Source organism: Catharus ustulatus, chromosome 1 (genome assembly GCF_009819885.2).
Source record: "Catharus ustulatus isolate bCatUst1 chromosome 1, bCatUst1.pri.v2, whole genome shotgun sequence".
NCBI classification, from domain to species: Eukaryota; Metazoa; Chordata; class Aves; order Passeriformes; family Turdidae; genus Catharus; species Catharus ustulatus.
The window spans coordinates 91856447-91871944 of record NC_046221.1 but is presented as its reverse complement, the minus strand read 5'-3'; the positions used below and the strand labels follow the sequence as shown (position 1 = coordinate 91871944).

At 38.9% G+C, this 15498-nt stretch overlaps 1 protein-coding gene across 6 annotated transcripts in view; it reads right to left on the bottom strand.

Moving 5' to 3' along the window:
• FHOD3 (formin homology 2 domain containing 3) overlaps positions 1-15498 on the bottom strand; it is a 384381-nt gene that overhangs the window by 197305 nt on the left and 171578 nt on the right. For all 6 annotated transcript variants that reach the window (XM_033076601.1, XM_033076348.1, XM_033076416.1 and 3 more), the window contains exon 4: positions 6630-6697. In XM_033076601.1, coding sequence (XP_032932492.1) covers positions 6630-6697 — 68 coding nt within the window. The remainder of the gene's footprint in view (positions 1-6629; positions 6698-15498) is intronic.

The following is a 15498-nucleotide window of genomic DNA, read 5'->3' as shown; positions in this document are numbered from 1 at the left end:
TGCAAACCTCATGGAGTTCAACAAAGTGACCTGGGTCATGGAAATTGCAGACACATTTACAAGTGGGGCAGAAAAGTGATTGAGAGCAGCCCTGTGGAGAAAACTTGGGAGAAAAAATGTCGGAGAAACACACTTGGGTTGATGAAAAACTCAACATGATCCAGCAATGTGCACTGGTAGCCCAGAAAGCCAGTTGTATCCTGAGCTGTGCCCAAAGCAGTGTGGCCAGCAGGGCACAGGGGGGAATTCTGCCCCTCTGCTCTGCTCTGGTGAGACCCATCTGGACTGCTGTGCACAGTTCTGGTGTCCCCAACGTAAGAAGAACATGGAACAGTCAGAGCAAGTCCAGAGGTGAGCTATGAAGTGGACTAGAGGACTGGAGCACCCTTCCTACAAACACAGGCCAAGAGAGTTGGGGCTGGTCAGTCTGGAGAGGGGAAAGTTGCATGGAAACTTCATAGCAACCTAACAGTATCTGAAGAGAGCATACAGAGAAGTCAGAGAGGGATTCTTCATCAGAATCTGTAGTGATAGGACAAGGAATAATGGCTACAAACTGAAAGAGGGGAAATTTAGGTTAGACCAGAGAGAAAAATCAGCCTGCAGTCTTCCATGTTTACATTTTTCTGATAGATAAGTCAGTAAAACACACGTATTGGCACCTAACACATAGGGAAGGAAAGAGAAATTTGCACAACTAAGACAAAAAAAAAAAGATTCTTTCAGTGGATGTAACTGAAAACCCCCAAAATTACTGTTGTCTAAAGTTAATTAAAGACAAAATTTAGAAAGGAAAGAGTCCTTAGCCTGCACAACAAAGTTGCTCCCATGTCACTCTTACATTCTTTCAGTTTTCTTTCTTCAATTACCAAGATTGAATTATTGTAATCCTGCCTCATCTTCACCACTATCTTCTTCAAAAAAGTCCTATTTCCCCTTTACTCAAACATGGTGCTTTCCTTTCTTCTGTTACTTTGGTCATTAACTTCACTACTTTTACATAACGTGCTTGATACCTGCATCTTATGAGGGAGCAGCAGGTAGAATGCCATCTTTACTGGGATGTGACAATGTTTACTTCTAGTGCTCCCACTGAACTTAACTTTGTAGCTGGGATGATGCCAGGGTCACCTGAGAAAAATCTCGGAGTTATCATCAAGTTCTACTACTGAAAATGTTGGGCTGCCTTTTTGGGTTGTACAGAACAATAAAGTGAGAGGGAACTGAACTGTGCTACAATTATTCAAACAGAATGAAAGAACACAGAAAGGAAACTGTGCTCCTATTTAATATGTTGAACAATTTGTAAGCACCTTTCTGCTTTCAATATTTCTTTTTTTCAGTTAATATGGCCCAGATAATTAGAATATATTTTTCCTCCATATAACCTTTTTTTTCCCCCTGTGAGTGCAAGAAGCAGGTAAGCAAAAAAGTCACAGTTCAGTCTCAGATTAGGTTGTTCAACTATTAGGCAGAAAATCTTTGGTTGCCTCCCCCTTAAAATGGGATTTAGAAGGAAATGAACAAAAAAAAAATCCTGTTGTATTTATCTGTTTACCACAGTCTATCTCCCTATATACACTCAACCACCAGATAAAAATAGCAGTGAAATGAAACACATTTTATGCCACTGACTTGATGGCGACAGAATTTCATTTTTTGCACCTTTTGTAGATAGCAGATACATACACACTATGTGTTTGTCCTCCCAGCTAAAAGCAGAATCAAAAATTCCTAGAAAAGTCACTTAGAGCAGACCCTACCAGGAATAGTCTTAATTGCAGATAAGCAACACATCAAACAACATTCAAGCACTGTATTACATACCTGAGGAAGCTAAAGTAGACAGGGGCATCACACTAAACAACATTTCCTGCTCCAATTCAAACATTCACTTTTGATTAGAGAATGCATATTGTGGCTTCTCATGTTTTAGACAATCTTTATGGTATAAAGTCCACATATTTACTCTCATTAAGCACTGTTTAGATCTTGGCCTGTAACATAGTCTAGACATAAAGAAGGCACTTTACTTGCTAATTAAACTGAGAAACTAATTTTGACATTTAATATGTCATATCTTTTTTTATTTATAATCTCTAAACAGCAATGAGACATCTCCTTTAAAAATAGGATTAAATAGATCTGTAAAGTGCTATGTAGAACTATGGTGAATTTGATTTGGGAAGGAAATGAAGATTTCTCTTTTTCATGACTTAACCAAGAGCCCTTCCAAGAAGCTCTTAAAGGGGAGAGGTGGCAGGCAACCTCCTCACAAGTGATGACAGCAGCCCCTAAATCAAGTGTCACACAGTTCAAACCCTAAGGAGTCATCAGTCATGCCTGCAGGAGGGGAAGGAGCAGCCTCCTTCCTTGAGATCAATGAGGCAAACACAGAATACTCCTTCTGCACTCCTAAGGATGATTGATGACTCCTTAGCAGCTGAAGTGTGTGACATTTGATTTCACTCACTGATAAGATTGTGTCTTCCAAACACCTTCTAGTTAATGTTTCCAGGGCCCCTACATAGCTGTTCTTTGTGACTTTTTTTAACACAAAGCTCAATTGTTCAATGATTAATGAATTTCTCAACAACAGATGAAAATTCTGTAAGAGAATTTTGTAACTGTGTCCCTCGATACTCTGATCAGGACACAAAACAGAAATCTAGGCTCCTTACAAAAACTAATGGGAGATCTCCTGCACCTGTTAAATGACACTTGTAGGCAAAACAATCCTAAATAACCCCTGTCTTTTTCCTGAATACCTTAAATTATACACTTGAGATATGTTTTTCAGAAAACCTAATGCACTGATTGATATTGATTAAAAATATTTTCCAAAACTTTAAAAAGCAGATTTCTAAAAGGCTATTGATACCAACAGACTTGAAATGTGTTTTATGGCTTTATTTCTCTTACAGTACCATATTCTTATCCAGTTATTTCCTATTTTGAAATGATGCAATCAACATGATTTGAAACAATGCTTTGTAACTACAAGGCACACTTGCTTACAGGTTCTAAAGCATGCCTGCTTTATATTACATCCTGCTGTATCACAGGCCATGTTAAATAAACTTTTTAAAATATCACATATCTCACAGCACTATTTACATTTTTTTTTGTGGTTTTGCTCAATTTTTCTTGCTTTTAAGACTGATACTGAATTAAATGCTTTAAACAGATGTATTAATAACTCTCTTATGAAAGGAAGAATGTTTTTGGAGCGTAATTTTCCAGGCGCCATGTTTGGCTGGATTCTGCTCAATGCCTTTAGAAGTTGTAGCACTTCGCACAGAAATCATGAGCTTTTGATAAATACAAGAACCAGGCAATTTAGAAGTCTGTCAGAAAATCCATTCAAAAGGAGAGAAACTGTACTGGTTGTCAATAACATCTTACTCTGTAAGTTTGTTTGTCAAAAAGTGTACTGGTAAACAGAGGAAGAAAACTGCAGTACAATCCAGAAAAAGATGATGACTGTGGCTCTCTCACCCCTTCAGAATGAATGACTGGAACAGAATGGCAGTACTGTCAAAGAAAAACGCTCCACATAACCTTTATCATTTTGCCAAAACCAGCCCACCAGAAGAAATCAAAGAGAAATTCCAAGTGTGGACTTGCCAAATGAATCTTTCATCTAAATTTTGGAACAAAGGCATTGCTCTTGCCAAACATTGCTAAGCTTTGCTGAGGCCTCACGTGAAAAACCAAGAGTTCCAACTATTTGGAATTCAAATTCAATGTAAAACTTGGGCTTATTCCCAATTAATGCAAATGAGAGACTGCACACTACCCTTGAATTTAAATTAAAAATGATCCTGACATAAAACTGTGCCAAATTAAGTCAGCAATGATGAAATTATAAAAAAATGGTGTTACAAACTGTCCTGGCACTTAAAGACATGATGAAGTCTCCATAACACTCTGAAAACTTATTATGAAAACACTCGTTTTAAGTCAACGTCTTATTTCCAAAATGTCATACTGTCAAGGAATTTGAAATACTCTCTATAATGGTACCCAAAATAAAAAATCAAAATATTTATGCTGAAAAACACACTTTAAAAAAAAACCAAAAAAACAACTTTTACCATAATGATAAATTTCAATGCTGGCATACTTTCATGTCATATTAAAAAAAAAAAAAAAAAAAAAAAAAAAGACATTTTGGACAGCAATTTTGGGAAGTTTCATTTATAATATAACCTTATTATATTTACTAGTATTTTTCTTCAGTAAAGAACTGGAACAGCTTTTCAGCTTTTCTTTCTAAAACTGATACAAAAATTACCACACATTCTTTGTCATGGTTCATCATGAGACAAACTAAAATCATAACCAAAGGATGCCCTTAGCAATGCTATTGTCAAGGACAGCAAAGCTAGCAGGTAAATCTGGGTTGACAGGGGCTTGTTTTCCAATTGAAATGTACTACCTCAAATATTCTATGAATACTCTCCAGCCAGAGGAACACTTTTCAAGTCCCCCCTAACAGAACCTGTATTTTAAGAGTATATGTAGATTTTTTTAAGGGTATGTTTGCCCAACAATTTGCCACAGTTCTAGTGGAAAGAGCTTCTCTATGACATAACTCATAATTCCCAAATTCCTTTCCATACCACATACATTAGAAAACAAGAAAGTTAAATTCTTCAAGGAAAATTATGTCCTGAAACACTCAGACAAGTTTCACTTAAAAATAAATTCATACACAGATATCTTCACTTTTCCCTTCTCTCTCGTTACTCTTCAACACAGTCAACCCCTTAAATTACCCAGAATAAATATTTAAACAACATTTTTATTAGAAGATCTGATCAGCTGGAAGAAAGAGATCTTACTGGTGGGTTCTCTGAAAGCACTGAGCACTCATGCTCAGAAATACCTACAGGACTTCAAATAACCTATAGGGAAGAAGACATTTATGTATACCCAAACTGGGAGAATTCATGATGGGAGAGCATGGGAGGTGCAGGATGGGTAGGAAGAGAGGCCTAGCACTCATTGCTAAATATATGTGAGTGCCCAAATTATCTGCGTAATGCACAAATTTTTCCCAGAAAGAGCTGAGGTGCACAGAAAAAGAAACCAGAGAAGACTCTTGGAAATCTGCCTGATTTCGTGTGAGCACACAGTCCATATGGTTGGCAAGCTCACAGGGAAACCCAACTTGCATCCTTGCGACTCTCAAGCAGCCTCCCTCTGGGAATGAGGAACAATGTGTCTTGAAGAGACAATGGTTTTCCCAATCTGCAATCATGAGATGACCAGACTGTTTTGAACTAGAACTCCTTCTTTGTCCAAAAATTTCAAAAATCAGGGACATTTTTCTGACCCAGAACACATCTTCAACTACCAAGATTTAACATTAAACCCTTCACTACTCACTCCTATTGTTTAGAAAATTTCAGTTCTGGCATTTTCTAAATTCTAAATGCTTAACTTTGAAACTTATATAAAAGGGTTATCTGTTTAGAAAATTTGAAATTCTGGAGTCTTTCAGATTTCTTAAATGTTTTTATTCTTCTTAGAATAAACATCTATTCAAAACAAAGCAAAAATGTTAAAGTATGAGTTTGAAGTCTTTCCACCTACCCACTATAGTTAAAAAAGGGATTGTAGGTTGTCATCTTCCATTTGGATCCATTAGTAAAGAAAGAGAAGTGCTCCTCTTATTGTTCTTACTTATATTTACTGAAAATGTAATGTCTTAAATGAATTCCATTTTAGAATCCCATTGAGAATATGCTCTAGTTCTCACAGATGGAGTTTTCTCTCACTTTTCCTGACCTTTTCTCTCCAACAGGTTTCCTTACAGTGTCCTGCAGTTTTCCCAAGTCCCTCTCCTTATCCAGTAAAACCAATCTGAAATCCAAGATTTCAATTCAAGCTAATTTCTTAACAACCACACCCCCTGTCTATCACATTATCTACTTCTCCACAGGACCCAAAATCCTCCAGAATTCAGATTTCCTGCATAAATGAACATTTACATTCAAATCCACACCTTTCCTTAAAATGATCAGTCCCTACCACCATATCCTCCTCAGTTCTATGAAGTACCTTTTTGGCTTATTATTAAATCTTTTCCTCTAAACTCAGTCTAAATTCAAACACATTCGCAGTCCTGCCAGTACATTTTGCTTCCCCATTATAACTGCTGCATGTCTCTCACAAGTCTTTTCAGTTTTTGATGTGGCTTAAAACCAGGTTATTTGTCCATTATCAGGCCATCATCACCCTAACCGATGGTTTCCCTGGCTCACCTTTTCAAATTCCCCTCCAAGTCTTCCCAATACTAAGATATGCCACTGCCTAAAAAGCAGTCTAAATTTCCAACTAAGAGTTTCAATTTTCTTGTCTTCTCTCCTGACAGGTTTACCCTACTCAAGCCGTCATTACGCCACGTCCGGTCCTTCTCTCAGACTGAAGGAACATGGGAAGGTTTGCAGATGATAAAAATAAAAGACCATAAGAAGGAATTGGCTAATTCCAAATTACAAATGAAGTCTTAAAAGTCTCTTTTGCCAGAAACTGTAAGTTATTATCCAAATTTTAAAAAAGAAAAAAGAAAAATTAAATTCATGTTCAAATCACAGAATAGACAGCTATTATTTGCTCACCTGAAATATTTGTTTCAAGGAAAAAAGTGCCCGTCTTAGTTCCCGTCCATTGGAATTGTAAAGTTTTTCTGGGAAAACAAAATAAGACAACAGAAAAAAACTTTAGCATAAACAAAACTGACAAGACAGCAGGAATGTAGTACAGCTTCTGAAAGAATCATAGCACCCACTTCCTATTAGGTAGACTTCTCTTAAAGAAATAGCTTTTAAAAATATAGATCTAGGACTTACTAATTAAATCTGAATGTAAACCAAGATTTAGTTGTTTACAACTTAAGACGGCATCTTCCCAGGTAAATTCACAATAGCTTCAACAAGATCAGTGAGAAACAATTCCCTCTGGAGTTTTTGAAAATGCTTAGAAACACTGTTCTTTCAGCATTAAGATAAATTTAGGGTTTACTGAAAGTACCAGATTAATCTTAAAAGACTCAGCTGAGACCACTCTTTGCCTTTGTTATCAAAGCTAGAGCCACTGAATCCCATCCTTGACTGCCTTCCCTCTAGACATTCTTTTCTCATGTTCTCATCTTTCTATTGTTAAATCCTTTCTCCAATAGCAATGAACGTTAATACCAGAAATAGTCGGACAGTCTGTTCTTAGCATAATTCAAAACAGTATTTTATTCTCCTGAAAACTGATCTTGACCTTTTTCTAAATGAAGCAGAAGCCTCCTTTTCATCATCCAATACTGAAATGTATTACTTCATTTATTCCCCTACTAATACATTCTCACAGAAATAATTTAAAGACAAAAGCAACTCTGCTATCTTTCTGAACCCTGCTACAGTGTTTGTGCCTTTAGAAGTCTTGAGCTGTGCATCTCAAGTGTGTTGCTGCAAACCTGTGACTGTGCAGGGATAGAGCAGAAGGTGAGCTCCTCAAATCTTCCTCGTCTACTATGCTCAGTGTATCTGATAGAATGGGACTTCATGCAACGCTTTTAGAGTCCTAAATTTAATATTATTACACTACTGCAATCTAAGGGCAATGATAAAGGAAAATCAAATCTTCATGGTCATCTCAGATGACACACTTTGCCTCACCCACAAATCATTCTGAAAGCACCCTCTCTGCAACGGACAGTGACCAGCAGGCCCTAAGATCAAAGCTGGAATGCCCATGGAATGGTATGAGAAAATTAAATATCAAACCCCAACATTTCATTTCTTACTTTTTCGTTCGATTACCATTTCGCACCATAAAATCAAATTAAATTGTATTGCCCTCTGTCAGGAAGTTGCAAAAAAGGGACTAGCATTTGAAGATTCAATACATTTATAACTCAGTGATCATTTTTTACTTCAATCAAGGAAGGTGGGGTTCAATTTTAGGAAAAAAAAAATTCTTGTTCCCAACAGTCATCTTTAACCAAAGGAAAAATAAGAACTAAAATGTCAGCAGATCTAACACTTTTTTTTTTCAAACTTTGAAAGTAATTTTGTCATCCTTAATTGCCTCTGATTTCAAAGGCAGAATGTACAGAGCTGGCAAAACTATTGTTGTTATAAGTTGTCTCCTTTCTTGCACTTTTTATAGATCCTTGACAAAACATTGGAGGAACGGATTTCACTTCAAGCCATAAACTTAGAGGCATACTTTAATTACTCTCACTTAAAAACGCACTGGCATGTGGGACCACATTTCTTGGCAGGATAAAGAGTAATTTTGTCAGGAAAGCCTAAAGAATAATAAAGATCTTCTAAGACCCGGTCTGTCAACTTTACATGCCACATTACACAAAATATTCCTTTTTGAAAGTTACCTCCATCTGGCATTTGTTATTACTAATTTCCCTCTATTCATAATTCACCAGCATCATTATGAGCAGAATGTCTCCAAACAAGGCAGTGCATTATCATCTTAATTAAGAGAGGCACCACTTCTTAAAGTCCTGGCAACTTTGTACATAAATATCAGCGTCCTAACAAATGCCATCTGTTGGTCTTGGTCTAAAACAGAAATCATCATCCCAGCCTGGGGTGAAGTCCTAACAAACCATTGTTATGATACCATAACACTGGTTATTTCATTGGTGCATGAAGATTTTTGGTACATCTCAGAGGAACAATGCTGAACATTTTTTCTCCTTGGTCTTTTCACAGAGCATAACCTCATCCTTGGCAGGCAGCACAAACAATGCTCTCCCTGCTCGTCTGTAGCAAAGAGGACAGAAGTTCCAGACTGCAGCTCAAAAAGGGGGTCTGTTGTTAGAGCTAAGAACCATCAACTGCTGCAAGTATTGAGTTTGACAAAAGTTGTGGCATGTGTCACAAATGTTTGAGGTGGGTTGAAAATCCATCTGAGGAGTGACAGCCCAGGTAAGCCGTCTAATTTCTGACATCTTCTACCAGAGACAATGTACACTCGCAGGTACCTCTTCACACAGAGCTGATCTTGGTCAATCAGTTCAAAGATACAAGCCCACAGCATCTTCACCTGTTACTCTTCTTACACATGGGCAACATGCTCTCTGCATAAGTCTTGACACCCATTTCTTAGAGCCACCAGAAACATTTACTGACCATAACCCAAGGAGGAAAGTGAAGTGGCCATGCTACATCAGGAGATGGTTTGGTTTAGAAAACCTCAGTCCAGGATGAACCTCACTCAGGCCAGGAAAGCCTGCATAACCCAAGGTACTGCATGGAACCTTAAAAAAGCTTGTACTTTTATAGTGTATGCTGTTTTTTAGATTACAGCTGGGGGACACTTGCTAAGATGCTCTCAAGGTCTTAGAGAAGCCCCAGTTGTTAACAGTAACTTTAGCACCTCAGGCACCTCATCTTGAAAGCTCTAGACTGCAACTGAAGCTATGAAAATGCATCAGGAGAAACTGAAAGGCAAAAATCAGTTCTGATCTTTTCCTATGGTAGAAGAAAAATGTTTACCAAAAAAAAAAAAAAAAAAAAAAAAAGAGAGCGAGAAAAAGTCATATTTGCTTGCAATGTTTTCACATTGTAGATTCAGAAACTAGATAGGAAATGCTTTTCAATGCTTGTTTTACCCAAGCATGTTGCCCTCTGAAGCAGACTAAGAAATAACTTTCCACGTTAAAGCACAAAGATCTCAAATTCTCATAGTACCTCCCTAGGAGAGCTGTGTGTACCTGAAACAAATGATGCCTACAGTTTCAAAACAGGAGTCTAGCCTACTGCTTTCTCCAAACCCAGACAATGCTGAAGTGCTCCAAGGACAGTCCAAAAGACTCACATGTGCCCCGTTTAGCTATAAGGTGCTAGATAAGCTTGAATATGTACACCAAGACTGCTTTACATCAGAAAACAAACCTCTGCACGTCAAGCAGGAACATGTGCTGCTACACCTCTCCCTGCAACTTCTCTGGCCCTTTGGTAAAACACATTTCCTGTCCTTTGCCAGGCCAGGTGCAGGCTGGAGATATTCTACATTTATATACTTCAGGGTAAGATAAAAGAGGTCCGTGAGTTCGTAGGTCAGGGAGTTGTGATATCTGACACAGAGACTTCATCTAATTATTAATGATGGTGGCTTTGACAGCCATGTGCTGATAAGTGATGCTATTCTAGCCACTTTACAACTTTTCTTCAAGAAATAAAGAGCTGCATCTGAGGCTGTGAAACATTTTTAATTGTGTATACACAATGACAGAAAATTCCCCTGTGGTTCCCTCTGACATTAACACTAGAGGGCACTGCTTATTTCCTTATTTTATGAAAGAAAAGGCACTGCTCCTCCATGGGCTTCCCACTCATAAAGCAACGCTGGGATGTAGAGTTGGTACTCCATTAACCTTGAAACCCTGTTTTTAATCTGTAGACTGTAAGATATCCTACAAAACTGAAAAGCATCAGCACTGCCATCTCTTTCAAAATCAGAGTCAATTTTTTTTGAAATTCATAGAAAACCAGGTACTGGTATCGGCCTGAGTTTTATTTATCTTTCTGCAAAAATCAAGAGTCACATTTATAAAATTATCCTTCACATTATAGCAGGGAGGTGTATATCCTAGAAAGACAAGAGGTTCCCTTAGCTCAGCACTTGTTTCTAGAGGCAGAGAACCAGAAATAACCAGACTTGCGGTAGAGAGAGACTCATGTGACAGGTAACAACCTGCAAGTGGCTATTTTCCTGCAACAGCAGAACTTTGGTTAAGAGAAGCCTTTATGCTCTAAAATAAAAATATTAGTTATTACTCTGTATTTTTGCTTGATTTTACTTTTTGTGAAAAACAACTCAGGCTAAGTCAAAAGGGATTCCTATAGGTGAATTTGGTACAAATGTAGCACTGGAGGGAAGGCAGTTTGGTTTGAAATCAACATATTTTCAGAAAGGAAGAGGCGTCTTTAAAGATACTTTATCAGACAACTTGCAGCTTTCAAATAGAGTCTATATTTTCAAAGATAATTGTCAGAAGCTCAAATTTCATTGGGTTTTCACCTCCTTTGATTACGTGGGGAAAGGGATTTTTAAAATAAAATAATAATTTGTCCTTATATTCTTAATTAAAGTAATTACTTTTCTTCTGCCTTCTATGGGAAAAAAATATGTGTGTTCAATCCACAGTAATAAAAGAAAAAGTGGAACTGGCTGAACATTGCTTGGTTCAGTCCCACGTGCTACACCTGACCTCTGACCGATAGGGTACCATCCTCCTCCCTTCCTCTTCCATCACACCCATTGAATTAGTCCCTGGGATATAGTAATTTATACAGCATCAGCCTTTTGAGCTGCTGGCAAAGGCTTGTGAACATCTGGCTGAGCACAAATGGGAGTTGCTCTGCTTCACTTGCTGCTGCCTGAATGACCTCCATGTCTCCCATCCATGCCTCTTTTCTTTAAACTATAATTTCAAGATGAAGCCCCTTTCCTTACAAAAACATAAAAGGGAGATTAACTCCATATTTGATTACATTAGCAGGATACCTGGTGCAGATCCACTTAAATGACATTTGAAACATTTCCTGCCATTCATTTTTACCTTGCATGGGACAGAAGTAGCAATATTCTCTGGCTTCCAGTAGCCACTTACAAATTAGCCAGTACTTAGAAACTAAAAAATTTAATTCCTCTCCCTGCAACAAGGAATAAAATATTATTTTAAATGCTCACTAGGAAGAAGTATTAGTGATAAAATTGAAAGGCTTTCAAAATTAAAATGAACTGCCTACCTTTCCAGCAGCACTGATGGGAAAGAAAACTTGAAAGAACAAAGAAAAGTGCTTATAATTGTAAGAATTTTTGGCATTCATTCTTGCTGTGAATGCCCATGCCACACTTAGTTTTAAATGCATGTTATTTTATCTTAATGAATGTATACAATTGTAAAACTAAAAATCTGAGTAATACAGAAAGAAGTCAGGCAAATGGGTCTACTTCTGTTAACAGGCATGAGGAACCAGCCTGGCAGACTTCACTCGAGTAGGCCCACGGGTACATGCAGGGCGGCAGATCTATAAAACAACTGTATATAAAACTAATTAGCGTGGTGTGCCAGTCTTTCACTGTATGTCAAACAAATTAAAGCAGTTCTCTAAGAAAAGACCTGGTCCTGTGCCAAGAATAGGCTCTTTTCTAAGTTTTGCTTTTGTCCACGAAAGTTAGTCATAAATGTGTTGGCCAGACAAGGTACTCTCCTTTTCTTCCCTCTAGAAAATGCACAAAAAATGGATTCGTTCACAGGCATATTGCCCACTATTGCATTAACACAATTGCTGCTTCTGCTTAGATTACTTCGTTTTGCATATTACAATTTTTTTTTTTTTTCCCTGTGAATGTGATCTTATTTTGTCTGGATAAATGGTTATGCATTAATTAGAGGAACATGTCACATGTGAACTCAAGCTACATATTCTCCCACTGATCCAGGGATAAATGATTAGCACTTAGCCCAGGAAAGGAACTTTCTCACAATAAAGGACCTTAGGCCAAGCAAGTGGCTGTGTACAGATTTTGGGAAGCTGAGCCCACATCACTGTCAGCACTGACTGCTTTGGAGGAATGTGCAGGCTGCCTCCAAGGAATGCTGCCCTAGCTCGCCGGCAGAGAAAAAACCTCCCTACTCTCCTTTTCATTCAGACACACAGCAGCTGCTTAGCTAATTATCTGGGACAGTGGGTCCCCTCAGTGAGCAGGGTCCTTTGCCCCCACTGGGAGAGGGGGATCCTTTGTCGGGAAAGGATCCTATTACGCCTGCATATGAGAAGAGCTCAGCTTCAAGCCTGCATCCTTATTCCCTTTCTCTGTAAAGGACCTGCAGGTGGGGAGTGGGAGGAGGGAAAGACAAAATAGCCTTGAACACCCTTTCCTATCCCATACCCTAAAGCCATGCTGGCAGAGGCTCAAAGTAAAGAGTGCAAAGAGCCACCTGCAAACCCCAGGGAGCCTGTGGATTTGGAGTGACAAGCAGGGAGAACTCCAGGGCAGGATCTCCCCTGGGAAGGAAAAATACCCAATTCGGCCAGCACTCATGCATAGGATTTTTCTGTCTCTTTGAGAGCAGAAGTCAGCTTTCCAGACACTGCAAAAAGTACCAGCGGAAACAGCCCCTGGATTTCCACAGGGGGAGTACACATGACAAAACCCCCACTCTGGGAAGATGTGGTGGAGCTAATATTTTTTGAGTATTTCTCTGAAATGCCGAATGTCTTAACTTCTATCACAAGGGAATTAACATAAAACTGTCAGCACAAGAATGATTATATGTTTAAATCCTCTGAAAAAAGTATCCACTCCTGCAGGTGCAAGTGTCCTCCCTCACTTCTTGCTCCTGTGTTTCTAAGAGATATGAAATGAGACTCAATCAACTGTAGGAAACAAGTAAAATATTAGAAAAGTCCAGAGGATAAAGAAGGAAGACGATGACCCTGAGGATAAGGAATCACAGAAATGCAACAACAGGTCCTTTTCATTCTGAACACATCATTCCTGAATGTCCTGGTGACTCCCCTACCCTTGGTTCTAGTTAGTCAGTGCTGGAGGTTCAGCATAAACTACAGTAACATCTAAATACTTCCATGAGATTTAAAAGGAGGTTTTTATGCAGATATCTGGTAGAAGGGACTTTCCAGTCTTTATCATACTCCACTGTCATGGTTTAACACCAGCTGGCAGCCAAGCCTCATACAGCTCAGACCCCACAAGTGGGATGAGGGTGAGAATGGAAAGTGTAACAGTGAGAAAACCTGTGGGTGAGATAAAGGAAGTTTTATAGTAAAAGAAAAAAGCCACCCACACAAGCAAAGGCAAACAAAGAATTCATTCACCAGTTCTGATGGGCAAGCAGGTGTTCAGCTATCTCCAGGAAAGCAGGGCTTCATCATGCCTAGCAGTGACTTGGGAAGACGAACACCTTCATTCCCAACGTTCCCCCCTTCCTCCTTCTTTCCCCAGCTTCATATGCTGAGCATGACACCCTATGACATGGAATGTCCCCTTTTGGTATGCTGGAGCCAGTTCTTGCGCACTCCCAGCCCCCTGGTTGATGGGGTAGTACAAGAAACAGAAAAGGCCTTGAGTCTGTAAGTGCTGCTCAGTAGTAACAAACACATTCCTGGACTACCAACAGTGTCTTCAGCAGAAATCCAAAGCAGTCCAAAAGTCTGTCCCAAACTAGGTACTATAAGGAAAACTAACTCTACCAGAGCCAACACCCCTCTGGCAGCATAACAGAACTAAAGTGATCTCTTCTCAACCATTTCTACCGAATTTCTGCATATTCTGCTTGGTATCAAGCAAGCCACATGTCATGAATAAACCATTAACTAGAGGTTCCCCTTTACAGAGCTCTAAATTACTTATCCTTTTAGTTCTTCAGACCCATCTACATGGAACTAGGAAGAACATTTGTTGTCCTATCTGCACACATTATGGCAAACAAATGCCAATGATTTACACTAAAAGGAGATGTTAAAACACAGTGAGTGTTTATATAGTTAAGTGCAAAAGGAAACCTTAGTCTTCATCTGCTGGATCCAGGCATTTACAGCTGTGGAAGATAGGGCTCTCTCTGTATGTTGCACTGCATTATGTTAAATTCTTAAAAACTGAGGGTGTCAAAGCTTCCTCTTACTGCTTCCATGTCGAAATTAGTCTGCTAAGGCTCAGCTTGCTCGCAACCAAAAGAAAGGAGCAAGGTGAAGCTGCCTGAGAAAAAGGGTTTGCACTTTTCCTTTTAGTTTTATATGGCTATGCTCACTACTGTTTCCCCATTCTCTACTGCAAAAACCTGTGTCAGTTGTCTTTGCTGCTGTGGAAAAAAGGACAGAAGCAGTAAGAATGCCCAACAGTAGGAGAGCACAACAGCAGGTTCTACCTAAGGTAGAGTAAAAACCAGAGGGGGACATTAAAACTCAGTGTCAACAGGGAATCATCTAAATAGAAAGCAACAGCAACAATCCCAAGAAACTTGAATAGTTTGTGAATTTCAATGATTCAAACCCCCAGGCTTTCAAAGTTAGTTGTGTCTGGAGAGATAAAAAAAAATGCATGGGGTGTTCATTGTCAAAAGACCTTTTTAGAACGGGTTTTCAGGGTCTGGCTAGGGAAAATATTGCAGGCCAGTGCCACAAAAAGTTTTCCTGCCCTCTATAAGCCAAGAACTGTGACTGAAACAGCAAGTCAGCTCTGAATCCACTTCCCATCTGGTTATCACCACAGCTTTTTATTTCCAGTTCCAAACTACTTGTCTCATGTATCCCTTCTGATTTTGTAAGCTAGAATACAGAATTCCTCTTTACAGTTACATTTCCCCATGAGTCTGATGCCTACTGATAGCTTTGAACCCATGGAGATGCTATGTAGGTCTATGCACACAGAACAAACTGCTCAATCAGCTCAGTCGTCCTTCCTTCCTTGAAATAAAATCCATATTCAAAAGTTGCAGCCTTT